This window comes from Rhagoletis zephyria, unplaced genomic scaffold (assembly GCF_001687245.7).
Source record: "Rhagoletis zephyria isolate East Lansing unplaced genomic scaffold, Rhagoletis_zephyria_1.1 Rzeph_scaffold_02196, whole genome shotgun sequence".
Lineage (NCBI taxonomy): Eukaryota > Metazoa > Arthropoda > Insecta > Diptera > Tephritidae > Rhagoletis > Rhagoletis zephyria.
In genome coordinates this window covers 59,900-76,572 of record NW_016159280.1, presented here as the reverse complement: position 1 = coordinate 76,572, position 16,673 = coordinate 59,900, and the positions used below count along the sequence as shown (strand labels likewise).

Genomic DNA, 16,673 nt, shown 5'->3' with positions numbered 1-16,673 from the left:
CAGTAAGTGATTTTGTAAAAATTTATAAAATAAAACAAAAAGTTAATCAATAAAAACCAATAACCGAATGTTTCAAAATAATGTTTAACTTATGAAGAGATTAGATAAAAATAATGTACTTGTAAATATTTAGAGCCTTTAATAAAAATCTGCCTTTTAATAAAAACTCACTCCAATTTTTGTCCAACAATAAATATAAATTTATTAGTACTAAAAAAGAATTTGATTCTTACATTACATTTACATTCATATAGTCACCATACAATATTATACAGTAAATAATTATTTTATTTTAATACGCACAAATATGTATACGTATTGCATCTGAAAATTCTTAATTGTTACAAAACGTAAATACAATATAATTTACAGCAGAATATGATAGGTTTATTTGCTAAATAAGAAGCCAGCTAGCCAGTTTGGAGACCCTAAAAAGGATTGCTGAATGGAAAGTAACATTTTTGAAGTGTAGCGAGTATTTTACTTAGTATGTATCATTTATATGAATGTGTGTGTGTAAGTATACACAATAGATTTCGCAGTTGCAATATTTAAGTAGTGGAACTATTTGTATTTTAACTCATTCGTTTATGTATACCTATGCAAAATGGTACGCGTGCACATCAAACTACATAGTCGTAGGAAAAGCAAAGGAAATTTTTAGTGTTGAAAGTGGAGAAAATTATAAGCGTACCATATCTATCACTTCTAAACTATTGCAAAATAAGGCTAAATAAGATTGTAAATACATATGAGGAGTACATTGTACGATATTCAATATTATTTAGTATTCATTAGTAATTGTATGCATTACCTACGTTATTATTAGTATTCGTATTTGAGTTCTATGTAGACTCTATTTCTAAACTGAAATCTCTTGAATATGTACACGTTTCTTGCCGCTCGTGCTCGAAACCGTATTTGAGCCAGACGAACGTAATATGCCACCTTGTTGCTGCTGCTGGTGCTGTCCGTGCTGTTGCTGGTGGTGTACGCTTTGAAATGATCTAGGTGGCGGTGGCGGTTCTGGTATGTCATCGTCCATATCATTGATTATATCATCCGTGGAGACTTTAACAGCATTTTCGATTTCTTTAAAAGATAACTGATCTGAGGATTGTACAGCATAATCGAACTGCATGGTTGTTTGACTGCCGCTAGTGGCAAATGAGTTGCGGCGGCCGCCAGGCATAATCATTGCTGACTCTAGCATAGCAATGCCACCGGGCACAATGGGCATTTGTGTATTGTAAGTTGCCAATTCTAGGTTGCTAATAGCTTGTAGGTGTTGCAATTCATTGACGTCTTTGCCACCGCTGCCGCTACCGCTGCAAGTGGGCGCCTCCATAATGCTGTGATGATGTTTCGTTTTAAGTAAATCCAATGTGCTTGTAGAGCCAGAACCACCGGGCCAATTCAATTCCATATGTGCAGTTGTCTGAGTTATTGGTGGCAAGTCAACGAGCAGTTTCTCATCCTTGGAACACTTAAGTTTCTCATCATAATAGTTATATTCGCCAAAAACCACTGTACTTTTGCTAGGGATGCCATCGAAATGTACACTGCCATCATCATCGGCAAGTGCATTCAACTTGAGTATGCTGGAGTTCTTGCTTGTGTCATTATCTTGTAGCTCCTCCTTGGTTTTAGCATCGCGTGCACGCTTCTCGCGCTGATGATAGATGCCGGCAAAGATGAGTATGTTTAGTGTTAGCAGAAAGCAGCCCACAGCTACAGTGGCTATCAACGCAGTGGTGTAGCTGGGAAATTGCTTGCCGCTAAGGCGTCGAAACATTTCCAAATTGCCTATGATACCCGTGGAGGCGGTGGCTAAGTCCTTTTGTGGTGTGCCACCTTCCAACATCGAGCGATTGTCAGATGTTGCTGGTGGTTGCGTGGTTGCGCTATCGCCGACGTTAGCGTACGCTGTGCCATCGGGGTTGCATTCTGGGGGAGGAGAGGAATTAAAATAAAGTGTATGTATGATAATATTTACGAAATCAAAAAAACAGAAAGTAGATTTAGGGGATTAGGTCGAAACTTATTCGGAGTTTTCATGGACATTCATCGTAATTTTCTAATATTTTTGTATATTTCATTAACGATATTTTTGTGAGCGTTTTTATCGTTTTTATTATCGATTTGGACATCGTATTCGTATTCATATTCATATTCATATTCATATTCATAATCATATCCACATTCATATTCATATTCATATTCATATTCATATTCATATTCATATTCATATTCATATTCATATTCATAGTTAGTACTCGTATTCGCATTCGTACTCATACTCTAATTCCTATTCAGTAATAATCCAGAGAAGATCTAATCATCATTCATTACCTGTCGTTACGGTGCCTGCCAAGGCATTGCCGCCAGTTTTGGTATTGTTGCTCACAACCTTTGTGGGTGTGGTCGATTTTGGAGTTTTCACTACAACCGTATCTTCATCGTCTAGCGGCTTCGTTTGCAGCTGTGGACGTACGACGCCTACAACGGTAAGAAAAATGCGATTTGCAATAACACTACATCCCCACCCTAATGTGCATGTACATACCTTCGTACAAATCACGATTACTGATATCTTCCGGGAACTGATGATGGCGCATCGACTGATCATTGATGTTGGAATGCTTATGCAGCTGTGGTATTAAATTCAACCACATAGACAATTTATGTCCACGATAATGACTCTGCACTTCTGCTTTATTGCCTAGCGAGTGGACAGTAGAAAGAGAGAAACATTCAATAATGCACGCAAAAATCATTCAAGGCGGTGTTCATTACCCAGCTCCAAATAGAGTTGATTCACCACATCGTAGGCATCCCAAAATGGCAAATGTTCGCCGCGGTTAGGTTCGTCGGCAGCAGCAAATCGTTGCAATGCTGCATTCAACAGTTCATTAGATTCGTTGTTGTTGTTGTTGTTGTTATTGCGCAAGTGTCGCTTGTAGTAAGCTCGCCGTTCACGCATTGCGCCGCTACGCCGCTGATTGTAGAATAAAGCGAGATTTAGCGAGCCTTGCGCATCTAATACGGCATTGCCGTGTTGGAGTGCGAGTAGATGCGGCGCGGTGAGATTGAAAAATTTATTGACAGCATTTAGCGACTTGAGTGAGGCGCGCTTCACTTTGCCATGCTCCATGAGCTGTGCTGTGAATACCGGCAATTTGGACGTTGATGCAGATATGGATGGTGTGTCTAAACCTGAATGATTTGGATTGCTAAGGGGATGAAGAAGAGAAGTGTAAAATGTTAAGCGCTGCGTATGTGCTATTTTTAGTGGTGTGCATGGCGTATGAGTAACCAAAAATTGCGTAAATAGTTCAAATACAGTGCGTATGAGTAACTCAAATGGCATACACGGCGTATGAGCAACAGAGAAGCTGCATTGTAAATAACATAAAATAATTTTGTAACTGTTTATGTATAATACACTTTGGTTATAACTTTCGAAAACAGTCTACCAATTTTTATTTCATTAATATTTTTTTTTTTTTAAATTTTTGCCTTACCCCGTTTTCGCAAAATTTGCGAGATAGCGCAACATAAGGCGACTAATCTGTTTCTCCTGAGTTGTATAGTTGTGCGGGAAGAGTGGTGAAATGGGTAATCCTAACCAAAAAGGCACATCTTCACCACGAACGGAACCAGTTCGCTAAAAAAAAGTTTTATTAAAAAATATGTATGTACATATGTACATGCGTATAGAATAGCTGCATTCCTCGTTGACCCTCTCAACCAACCTGCGGATACTCCTCCTCGACTGTTCGGTGCTTAAAATGTAAAAAATAACTGCGGCCACCGCGTAAGCTATGCATGTAGCCTAGTTTGATGAGACCCGCTGCTGTATGGCCATCACTCAAAAACGAGAGCGTAGCATCGCGAGAACTCAGCGGGCTGCGTATCGCTTTCTCCCAATCGGTGTATTCATTCTGGAAAAAAGTTAACTATTTAAGCGACTTTCTTGAAATCGAAAAATTCGAAATTCGAAAAATACATTATCCATACAGATTTTGACAGTTTCGTTAGGTTTCGAATCTTCGCGGTTATCGTGAATTTTTCCACGCAAAAATTGTCTACAACAAATTTATATTGTAAGGAAAAAATACATAATTATATTTTTTAATTTGGGCAGATTTTTGGGAGAGAAAACGACGGACGCATGTACATTAGAGTGGTCCAAGCTTTGATATTCCTTTTGATATTTGTAATATCCATACCAAATTTCAATTGTCTACTGTAACCAATACAGGGTGCTCAATGACCTTGAAATGAGCTACTGGATAGCTTCGAAACAGTCACAACCCTATTAAGCTGGCATTTCATTTCGGCTCAAGCACCCACCCTGCCCTACCCGGCTACGGCCATGTATGTACAAAATACATCTAAAGTAAAATATAAAAATTTCATGAGCATCCTGTAAATTTATATTTAGAAACGTAAAGTTTGGTGCCTGCACCTCTTTCGGCTAGATGAAAAATTTTGAAAGATGACCCAAAACCATATCTCGGAATTTTGTTTTGCACCACTCTAATGTACATACTAGAGGGCTGCATGAATTCATTCAAAACGGCTTATGAATTATCCATATACAAAACGAATGAATGGTTTTGGCTTCAATTTTTTTTGAATTTGAGTGAATACCTGTTCTGGTATATTTGTCGACATTACAATATTCAAACAATGTGAAAATATATTGAATTGAAATAAATGCCAATTTTTTTTGTATGAATATGCAAAAATATTTTTTCTGTGCACATATGTATGTCCAAACATACATATGTATGTGTGTATGTATTGCCGCGCTCCTATTACAATATGAAAAAACTTGTTTGTAGAAAAAACTGTTACGGAAATGAATTTGAATGTTTTGCATTCATTCATTTTTATTCCATTTGAAGGTTTAAAACAAAATGTATATTCATAACTTACAAAATTCCAAACGCTGAGTGTTTTGTATGTCTCTGTTTGGCTAGAAATTTGAATGAAGTCATGCAGCCCTCTAGTACATACATACATACGTGGATTAAATTTTTTACATTAAATTTCAGCACATTTTTTCTTGAATTAGTTATCTGCCTGTTGCAATTCAGTTTTATGCTTTTTACATGTTATGTTACTTTCTTTAATGTTATGCTATTTTATTTTATGTTATGCTATGTTATTTTATGTTAAGTTATGTACATATATATGAATGTGTGTACATACTATGTTAATTTTTTCATTAAATTTCAGAAAATTTTTTTCAGTTAGTTATCCGCTTAATTAATTTGTTTATATGTTACGTCATGTTAATTTATGTTATGTTATGATATGTTGTTTTATTTTATTTTGTGTTGCGTTGCGTTATTTTGTCTTACGTTGCGTTATGTTATATTATGTTATGTTATGTAACCCAGCCATTAATAATTAATTATTAATTATAATTATCAAAAATAATCATGATTAATTGCCATTAAAAAAATAATCGAAAATAATCAAATAATTAGAAATAATCAAATAATCAAAATTGATCTTTTTTTGATTATTTTTAATTGTTCGATTATTTTTAATTACTGGATTGTTTTTAATAATTTGATTGTTTTTAATAATTTGATAATCTCCAATTATTTGATTATTTCTAATTATATGATTATTTTTAGTTATTTTTCCAAATAGATGAAGTTGTGTTTAGCAAGCAAGTTTTTATAAATTAGTATTAAATAACTGAAATTAAATTCACTGTACGAGTAAGTACTGGTACTGTAATTTACAATTAAGAAATGATTTATCAAAAGCATTTCAATGTCAACTGTCTTTGCTATTCATGAATACTTCTAGAAAGAATTTTGTAGAGGTATATTAAAGTTTTAGTTTTTTTGTCTTCCTTTTGACTGTTTAGGTCATATGCATATAATGAACTTAAAACGATATACAAAATGCCCCTTTCGGTTCCTGCTACCATTGAAAAGGCATCAAGAACACCAAAAATATCTGTTTAAATTTTTTCAAACATCATACGGTTTTCAGGTAAAAAAAATTAAAACAATTGAAGGTGATATGAAAGGTGAAGGCAATTTTTTTTCCAACGAAAGTATTTTTCCTCGATTTTATATCTCAAGGCTTTAGAATGTGGTTAAATTTATTTCACTAGATGTTTTCGTTTTCGAGATATTACGTTTTGTCAATATCTACACTGTGGGGTGTTTAACAAGAACTTCTAATTTGATTATTTCTTATACATCGTTCACATTACAGCGTAAACTGCAGAAATTACATTCCCCAACATTGTACAACATATTATTCTTAAGTTGAAATAAAATTAAAAAAAAAAAATTAAATAATTATATTAGATAATCGTATAATTAAAAAAAAAATCAAAAACAATTCAAAATAATCAAATAATTACATTAATCATGCAATTACAAAAAATCAAAAATAATTGAAAATAATCAAAGAATTATATTAATCATGTAATTAAAAAGTTTCAAAAATAATTGAAAATAATCAAAAATAACCAAATAATTTTGTAACTAAAATTAATTGATTGATTAATTAAATTCTTTTTGAAAGTAATTAATTATTAATCATTAAAAAGGTGCAAATAATCGCATTTAATCATTAAATGGTTACTCAAAACAAAAAAACATGCTTTAATTAATAATCATTATGATTATTAATCATTATTTAACAGGTCTACTTCTAAGTCGCCTATGCTGTCGATCGGCCTGGGGATACCAATATTTCATGTACCAAAGGCTTAAATTTATGCCAGTTTGTGTTCCTAGGGATCCTTCTGTTTTTTTTTTAAACCTTTTTCAGCCCAAAATTCCTTAAAAAATCCCTTAGTTTCTTTCAACAACCAAAATATTTTCCTTTACTCACCTTTAACACAGCAAATATTTCATTTAAATGATAATGAAAATTATTTCGAACAAATGTTCTTAGTATGCGATCGCGTCGTGTTTCATTAAAACCAAATTCCAAATCTTGTGCACTCAAATCCAGATACGATTCCACTGAGGTAAGGCAAAAAATGAGGTCGCGTTTTGGAAAATTTGCGAATTCAATTCCTGATGTACTACGAGTGCGAAGAAGGTGGTTTGAAAGAGAAATTAAAAAAGTAGATGGCCCGATTATAAAAAGTAGTTGAATGCAAATTTATTTACTAAAGAAACAGCTACCTACCTAACTATGACTGAACCCAAAGGCAGTGTCAATTCTCCAACTGAATCGGTATTCGGCGATATAACTGTGCCATCAATGAAAGGCGCAAAGCCGCTTAGAAATCTGATTCCAACAAAAAAATTGATTTATATGAATATTTAATTTTTTATTTTTTTATCTTCGTAGCCACCCAAATAAAACCACCTTACCTCGGATGATCGATTTTCACAGCCAATAGCTCCTTAACAGTCTTCGTTCGCAGGCAAGGCGCCAAATCATCGTACAACATATCGCCATGACAGCCTGTCTGCTCGGCTACACGTCGCTTCACGAACAACGGATTCCTTTGTATGGACCATGGTGATAGCGCAGAGCCACTTACCAATACTGCGCGTTGCACAAGATCTGTAAAAATTAACATTGTCCACTTAGTGCACTGTGTCACTATTTGTACGAAGGGGAAATGAAAAATCCATACCACTTGCCACCGGCGATACCATCAAAATATTGGCCAACGCCGCACCGGTACTATGACCCAACAGTGTGATGCGTTGTGGATCACCACCAAAGGCAGGTAAATTTTCCTTCAGCCAATGTAAGCCAGCAACCAAATCCATTAGACCGAAATTCCCTTGTGCACTCTCTTTGCCACCAGTTTTTAAGAAGCCAAATATGCCAAGCCGAAAATTGATGGTGATTACGATAACATTGCCATGCGCTGCCAACTCTGATCCATCGTAAGGATTGCCGGAATTCCACTCGTACGATTCACCGTGTATGAGTAGCAGGGTGGCGAGCAAGGTTGTGGGTGGATCGTGTATGTGCTCCATGCTGTTCGGCCCAGTCGAGCCTAGTGGAGGAGTGTCGAGGGGAGAGAAAATGTTTGCAACTATGTATTTAATTGTATACTTTGAAGATATTTTGTTTGTTAACGACTGGTAGCTATGTACATATGTACGTATGTATGATATGTATTTGTCACACGTTGCTTATCGCCAAGGTATTATCACTTCCACAATGCTTGCAGTAATTTAAGTAATCAACTGCAATGCACTACGGAATTGATGACTCCAGAGCTTTTGATTTCAAATTTCATTTAATTTTTACATGCATTTTGCCTGATTTTTTACTTACGCCTTTTTCGTCGATTTTCATATGGAACATAAATATTTAAATATAAACAGTCTTCCGATTGATTACTCAGCAATGGCAGCAGTCGTCGTAGTTGTGCTAATCGCGCACGCGGCACTTCTAGCAGCGCTTCTGGTCCGTTAGGCGGTATTGGCACCGTTTGCGGACATACGGGTGAGAAGCGATCTGCATTTCGTACATTTTTCCATGTGGATGGCGTAATGGGTGGCATAAATCTGTGGTAAGATACGTGTTTTAGTGGAATTTATAAGCCTAATTCTCAAGCGTTTTTTAGATGCAGCAATCTGAGTAGAAATGTAGCAAATTAAAAGAGGAGTTTGCTGCTAAATTAATTGGGCAATTCTGGCAACTGTCTTTCAACTAACCGCAGCCTTTCGAAAGACAAAAGTAGTTTATAAGATAACGGTCAGTTCTGGCAACTATTTTGCAAGCTCTTTTCTGCCTTTCGCAAGACGAATTTAAAGATATGCTATCGAGGAGGTCTTAGGCGTTACTCTGTTTGTCTTTAAGCAATAAGTTTTCTATAAATTAAATTAAATCATAAGAAAAAAAGAATTATAAAAAAATTATAATTTAAAAAAGAAAAAAGTTAATAAAATAAGTTTCTAGTAATTAAACGATATAAAAAATATTTTCTTTTTAAAATTAAAAGAAAACTATATAGTAAAAATAATAATAAAAAAATTTAAGTTCCTATAAATTAAATGAATATAAAAAAGATGAATTTTTCTTTTTAAAATAATGAGTAATAAAAATATATAAAAAAAAAAATAAAGAAGTATATGTAATTAAAAAAGATCAATTAAAAATACGAAGAAAAACAAATTTGAAAACTAAATGAATTTAGTAAAAACCTGTTTCTTTTTAAAACCATAAAATAAAAAATTTAAATAAAAAAAAAGAAATACATATAAATAAAATAAGTAAAAATTAAATGAAAAAAAATATTTATATTTTCGTTTTCAAACAACAAAATTTAAAAAGTAAAAGAAAATTTAATAAGAAATATGATAAGTAAAAAAATTTAAAAAGTTCTTAAAAATTAAAAGGAGTTTAAAAATAGTAATTTTTATTTTACAACGCTTTTATCAACTTGCAATGTTGTGTGCCCAGACCCCATTTTTAGCTATAAAACCTTTGCTTTGCAAAGATCCTATAAAAAGTCTAGACATCAACCTCGTGGGCAGGTATCATACCAAAGAACATTAGACTCTAGAAGTAGATGTCGCCTCCCCGGAAGTAGTTAAATATTGCGCTTAAAAATATGCACTACATACGCTACAGCAGAAATGGACTACACGCCATTTCTTTAAATGAAATTAATTGGTGCTCGTATGTATGCACATTAGGGTGGTCCAAAAACAGCAAAGTCGAAATTGTAATTCTCTCACCCCCTAGGATGGTTCTATATCCAAAAAAGTATACCCCTATTTTTTATTTTAAAATCAAAAAATATTTAGAGGTCGCTCAAAGCGCTTAAAGTTTTCCATGTATTTTTATATGGGAAAAATAAATTTTTTCGTAGAAATGGTATACAATTCCTGAAAATCAATATTTGTCCATTGGAAAACTCTGGTTCTCTTCAGGATACTTTCAATAATAATACCCAATCGTTTATTAGTGCCGATAACTTGTTGGTTTTGGTCGAATTTGATTAAATAGTTTACAGCCCACTTCTTCTTGATTGGCGCTGTAATAGGCCTGTAAATGTTTAGACTAACGATTTCTTAACACTCTTTCGTTTGAAACCCACATTTTAATATTTCATATAACTTGTGTGTGTATATGTTAACTAAATTCGACTTCTCAAACAGGTGGCAAACCTCTTCAAAAGTATTTTCAAACAAAAATATTCTAAAATCTCTTTCGACTGGCAGCAAGATACATATGTATTACAATTAACTGATGAATTAGGTGAATTTGTTTTTTTTTAACACGTTGCAATCCTACTAAATATAATACAAAAATGAAGCCACTTACCATTTCGATTTATATTCATTTGACTTATTAAAATATTTGAATTTAAATTTCAAAACAGTTCGCAAACCGCTTCAGGCACCTCAAAAATATTCTAAATATTCAAACTAAAGATTTCTTAACACTCTTTCGTTTGACAACTATTTTTTTTTTAATTCAATATATGCAACTTGTGTTGATTTAATTAAATTCGACTTTTCAAACAGGTGGCAACCATTTCAAAACATTGTCAAACCAAACCATTTCTAAATCCCTGTGCTTATTATATATGTATGTATATGGATGCATGGCGGTCAAAAGTGGATGAACGGTGTTTAGTTTTCAATATTTACTATGTTTTTCAAGCTACAATTTTTTTAATATTTTTTTATAAAAACATGGTTCATGCTTTAACAAAAACCATATAAAGCACGCTTTCAAACTTTATACAGAATATAGAAAAACTCCAATTTCAAATTTTTATCTAAATTTCGAGTTTTTCAACCAGGATTTTTATAAATTTTCTGGGTATGCAGTTAGAGGCTTATACAATTTTAGTAAATTAAGTGCAAGTTTTGAGCGGCTAGAAAATGGCATTGATTTTTAATATATATATTTTTTTATGTCGACGGCTTTAGCGGTTTTTTCATATAAATAGCAAAATCTAATAAAAATGGCGTTGACTTCTACAAAAAATCAGGCTCATATGAAAAAAGTGCAAAACACCGTCAACAAAAAAAAAAATTATTAGAAATCAATGCGATTTTTTAGTCGCTCAAAACTTGCACTTCTTTTACTAAAATTGTATTAGCCTGTTAACTGCATATCCAAAACATTTATAAACATTCTGGTTAAAAAGCTCGAAATTTAGATAAAAATTTGTGGAATTTTTCTAAATTCTGCATAAAGTTTGAAAGTGTGATTTATATACGGGTTTTGTTTTATAAAAAAATATCAAAAAACAAGTAAGAAAGTCTAAGTTCGGGCAGAGCCGAACATTAAATACCCGGCGCACGTATTAAATATATGTTTTTCACCTTNTTTGGCTGTTACAAACAACCGTTATGTGAACAAAATTAATATACCCTTGTGCACAAGTGCGCTCGGGTATAAAAATTTAGCTTGAAAAACATTATTAAAAACAAAACACCATTCATCCATTTTTGACCACCAGTGTATGTATAGATACCAAAGTCATTTTACTCACCGCAAACTTCCGACCGGTGGCGATGCATACGGTATGCCCAGATAGGCTTCCACGAGCGGACTAGAGCGCACCACAATGCCGCGCAACAGACCATATTTGGTTTTCACCGTATTGGCGCTCAATTTGACGCTGCCATGAAAACACTCAGTGCCATGCCACAACGAAGATAACAAAATCAACACAGTGAGCGAGCGATGCAACAACGACACGCGACCAAAGTGCAAAACTAAACGCCAACGGCTATGAAATTTAACTAAGAAACGCGTAACGTGACGGCATAAACACTTCAACGCTTCACCTGCGGCAGATGCGCATTGTAAGATGGATGCGTAACCAACTTTTAGTAGATGTTGTTGTAACAGCTGCTGCTGCTGATAGTGCATTAGTTGCGGTTGTGGTTGAGCGTGCAGTTGGTTTCCAGTTTGCGGTTTGAGTGTGGCTTGGGGAAGGAGTGTAGATGGCTGATGGGCTGCAGTTGCTGGCATTGATGGCGTTAACGCTTTTAATGGCTGTGCCTGTGGCGGCCGTTGCTGTGTAGGTGACAAAAGCGCTGGAGGCGTTACTGGCTTGAACGTGCGCTTTTGAGGTGATAACCTTAACACTTTCACCGCTGCTGGTTTTGTTTCAGTTGCTGTTGTTGCTGTTGTTGTTGTTGCTGCTGTTACTGATTTTGCTTCTTTTTTTATCAAAGCATCTGCTTCTATACTCTTGATTTGCTGTATTTCTGCATTTATTGCCGCCACTGACGCTTTCGCACGCACATTTCGTACTATTCTTCGCCACAGCTGACAGCTGACAGCCGTGCTAATGGCGCTCAGGCAGTTTTTTATACGCTTAAGTAATACATTTGATTGTTGCTTAGGAATTTGAAGAAATCTCTTTAATGATATCAGTCTTATAATGCAAATTCCTTGTAGTCGTCGTCCTCGTCCTCGTCCTCGTCCTCGTCCTCGTCCTTGTCGTTGTGGTCCTTTAATTTGCGGCATTGTCAACGTGTCGCCACCACCAGCACCAGCACCACCACCGCCGCCGCCGCCGCCGCCGCCGCTGCTGCTCCAACAGCTACTACAGCTGCTTTTACTTTTGCTGCTGCTTCTTCTTCTCCTTTTTGTTCTGCTATAAGTTTTGATTGTTGCACTTCTCGTTGTGTCTGCGTTTGTGTTTACTTTTTCATTTGTAGCTGTGGTTGGGGTTGTGGTTGTGGTTGTGATTGTGGCTGTATTTGTGTTTGTGCAAGTGATTGAAGTGAAAGTGGGTTTGGCTGCTTTGTTGCCCGTCACCATTGTTGTTTTGGCTATTGCTGTTGCATTTGTTGTTGCTGTTGCAGCATAAAGTGTTACCCCAATTTGCATGGTAATGAAGTGATTTACAAAATGCTCGAAAATCAGCCATTTTATATAAACGACACTATGGACTACACACTGCCGCCACCACTGGCTCTTCGGTGTCTTCTCCATCGCCGTTACCCTCCCCGTCTGCTGCTGCTGCATACCATTGTTATTGTTTTCATGCTGGCAGTGACTTTTCGATTTTTGGCCACAGCTGCTGCCTGTGCTATTATTGCTGATTGGTTTTGCAAACTTTAGCTTATTGCAATTGACTTTAGCAGAAGTGCTGGTGTTGGTGCTGGCTCTGGTGGCGGGCCTGCTATAGTTGATGTTTGATTTAAACGCACTGCTGCTGCGGCGGCGGCATCTGCATTGACTGCTGTGATGAGCACTGCAGCTGCTGTTGTTACTGGCATTAGTGTTGTTTTTAGCTATACTACTGCCGGTGCAATGGGGCGTATACGTAACTTTAAGTGCTGCTGATGATGGTGTTTGCTCGTCGTCGTCGTCGCTGTCGTTGTCGTTGTCGTTGTCGTTGTCGTTGCTTGCACTTCTGCTTGTTCTGGGCGTAAAGTAATTAAGTATCAACATACAGTGTACACGCAGGAGAATAAAGTAAATATTTAGTTGTCTGATAGCTTGCAGCCATTGGCTATTGATGTGTAATGTTGGCCAAGCCAACGACCGGTAGGACGGTTGGCGCCGCCATCGCCACCAACATTGCCATTGCCATCGCCATCGCCATTGCCACCGCCACTGTGGCCTGTGCCACCGCCACCGCCACCACCACAACCAAGTCGTCCAACGCCAATGCGACAATGCTGCCACTGCGCCGTTGTTGCTGCTGTTATCGTTGTTGTAGTTAATAATCTTACTGCTGCTGCTGCTGCTGCTGCTACCACTGCTGTTGATCCAGCTGCTAGCGCGCCAACTGCCGCGCCGTTTTTCTCTGTTTTTTCTTGCGCTTTTGCTTTTGTTGGTCAAGTCAGCTGCTTCATTTTGACTGTTGTCGTGTGCAATGTCAGCTTCGTTCGCCTCATTTTTATCGGCATGCTGCGGCCGATATACTTTGATTTCAAATATTATATAATTTATGCAATGCGGTCGTCTCGATCGGAAATTTTACGTTCAGTTTTTTTACTACTTTTCTTTTTCTTTCTATTTGCGCTTTGCTCTACTTCAACGCTTCCTTTGGCTTCGTTTGCAATCGTTTAAGTTGAATTTCGCCTTTGTATTTGTATTAAGTTGCCGCTTCCGCTGATGCACTGTGCGCCGAATGAAAATCAAAATGAGAACAAAAAAAGTTGCAATTAATTAAAGAAAGTTTTTTATCATTGCTTTTGTTGTAATTTGTAAAAGTTGCTTGCTTCAATCTCCTGCTTTCTAACTATGCTGCAATTAGTATTTGCAATGGAAAACAGTTCCGTGTCCTTATAAGTGAACACACACACACATATAGTATAGCGCGTGTGTGTGTGTGGGTATGTATGCCGTGAGCGTGCGTGTAAGTGTGCTTCTTTGTAAGTAACTATGTGTAGCATTTAGAATTTATAAATTAGGATGAGCTAGTATCTAGCAGTGTTGTGTTGTGGTTGACTGTGGCTGTGTGACACCTTCACGCTTGCGAGTTTGAGTGCAGACTGTGCGACCGAGATTAGTTGCACCAGCTTAAGTAGCCTCGGCAGCGGTTGGTCGACACAACTGCGACCGCATTATAACTTGTATGTCTGTATGTATATACATATGTAGCTGGCAGGAGGAGTGAGTGCTTTACTTTTGTGGTGTACGCAAGACGAAGGTATCTCTGCATAGATTAGCATGTCTTAAGTACAGCACATACACACATATATGCCTACTTGCATGCAACTGTATATACATACATATATATATGTATATATCAATGTAGTTACCCTGCAAAAAAAAAAATGTGCGACTAGTCTCTAAAGAGAGTATTCCGAGAGTAAACTCAATCGGGTACAATTGACCAGTAATTAGTCGCAACTAGTCTCATACGGATATAATTGGGGATCAATTAGTCCCCTACTCATCTCTAACGGGTACTATTAACGATTTATTGATATGTACGCACTTAATCAATGAAATTCGATATGCGGCGTTGGCACAGAGAGAGAGTATTCGCTTAACTAAACTGAGAACTCCGGTTCAAATCGCATCTGGCGTAATTTTTTTATTTTTTTTTTTTAAGTGTCTTATCGCTTATATACACGTTCGAGTATAATGGGGAACAATTAGTCGCTTCGTAGGACATGCTCAAACAAAAGCGGACAGTTCATCCCATATGAATTAATCGAGAGTGATATAAGTCGCATGTTCCTTTGCGATTGCTCTCGGATTCATTACGGATTAGTTGCATTTTTTGCAGGGTATTTACATTCTTTGAAATAGGGTGAAATGATGTGCGTGTGCATAGAAGTTTATTAATCCCAGGCTTTTAATTGTGCCTTANCTATAGCGCGTGTGTGTGTGGGTATGTATGCCGTGAGCGTGCGTGTAAGTGTGCTTCTTNTATAGTATAGCGCGTGTGTGTGTGTGGGTATGTATGCCGTGAGCGTGCGTGTAAGTGTGCTTCTTTGTAAGTAACTATGTGTAGCATTTAGAATTTATAAATTAGGATGAGCTAGTATCTAGCAGTGTTGTGTTGTGGTTGACTGTGGCTGTGTGACACCTTCACGCTTGCGAGTTTGAGTGCAGACTGTGCGACCGAGATTAGTTGCACCAGCTTAAGTAGCCTCGGCAGCGGTTGGTCGACACAACTGCGACCGCATTATAACTTGTATGTCTGTATGTATATACATATGTAGCTGGCAGGAGGAGTGAGTGCTTTACTTTTGTGGTGTATGCAAGACGAAGGTATCTCTGCATAGATTAGCATGTCTTAAGTACAGCACATACACACATATATGCCTACTTGCATGCAACTGTATATACATACATATATATATGTATATATCAATGTAGTTACCCGAGAGTAAACTCAATCGGGTACAATTGACCAGTAATTAGTCGCAACTAGTCCCATACGGATATAATTGGGGATCAATTAGTCCCCTACTCATCTCTAACGGGTACTATTAACGATTTATTGATATGTACGCACTTAATCAATGAAATTCGATATGCGGCGTTGGCACAGAGAGAGAGTATTCGCTTAACTAAACTGAGAACTCCGGTTCAAATCGCATCTGGCGTAATTTTTTTTTTTTTTTTTTTTAAGTGTCTTATCGCTTATATACACGTTCGAGTATAATGGGGAACAATTAGTCGCTTCGTAGGACATGCTCAAACAAAAGCGGACAGTGCATCCCATATGAATTGATCGAAAGTGGTATAAGTCGCATGTTGCTTTGCGATTGTTCTCGGATTCATTCCGGATTAGTTGCATTTTTTGCAGGGTATTTACATTCTTTGAAATAGGGTGAAATGCTGTGCGTGTGCATAGAAGTTTATTAATCCCAGGCTTTTAATTGTGCCTTAATTAAAACAAATACTTTCCTAAATTTTACGAATTGGTTGTGGTTTCTTTACTTAAGAACAAAGAAGGAATTCATTTTGAGTGATGGTTGAATTTTCGAGTGCTTTTACAATTTGCCTATTTTATAGCTTATTGATTGTTTGAGCCACAAATTTACTCGAAGTTGCGGAGGATAGCCAACAATTAAATATATTTTAAAGATTGTTCAATCTTAGTAGAGTTCGCCCAGCGGTTGAAATTTAACCGCTAAAATTAAGGGTAGTTGAAGTGAGTCGAGTTGAGTTGAATTAAGGGGAACTGAACTGAAGAGAAGTTAGTTCTCGTGAGGTGTGTTTAGATAAGTTAAGGTGAGTTAGGGTGAGTTGAGCTGAGGTGAGAT

At 36.4% G+C, this 16,673-nt stretch overlaps 2 protein-coding genes across 2 annotated transcripts; both read right to left on the bottom strand.

Moving 5' to 3' along the window:
- Nucleotides 1-12: 12 nt before the first annotated feature.
- LOC108366239 (uncharacterized) lies at nucleotides 13-13,399 on the bottom strand. The gene is made up of 12 exons (XM_017620568.1): nucleotides 11,474-13,399; nucleotides 8,293-8,525; nucleotides 7,637-8,008; nucleotides 7,368-7,563; nucleotides 7,180-7,281; nucleotides 6,877-7,072; nucleotides 3,756-3,944; nucleotides 3,525-3,667; nucleotides 2,797-3,233; nucleotides 2,567-2,722; nucleotides 2,353-2,499; nucleotides 13-1,947 (listed from the first exon to the last, which is right to left on the bottom strand). Exons 1-12 carry the CDS (start codon nucleotides 13,390-13,392, stop codon nucleotides 863-865), a joined length of 5,175 nt encoding a protein of 1,724 aa, XP_017476057.1. The 5' UTR covers nucleotides 13,393-13,399; the 3' UTR covers nucleotides 13-862.
- A 25-nt stretch (nucleotides 13,400-13,424) lies between these two features.
- Nucleotides 13,425-13,750, bottom strand: LOC108366243 (putative glycine-rich cell wall structural protein 1; the record flags this gene model as incomplete). Its single annotated transcript, XM_017620573.1, has 1 exon — nucleotides 13,425-13,750. A coding segment is annotated over one exon (326 nt), but the record flags the coding sequence as incomplete, so codon positions are not given.
- Between the last annotated feature and the right edge of the window lie 2,923 nt (nucleotides 13,751-16,673).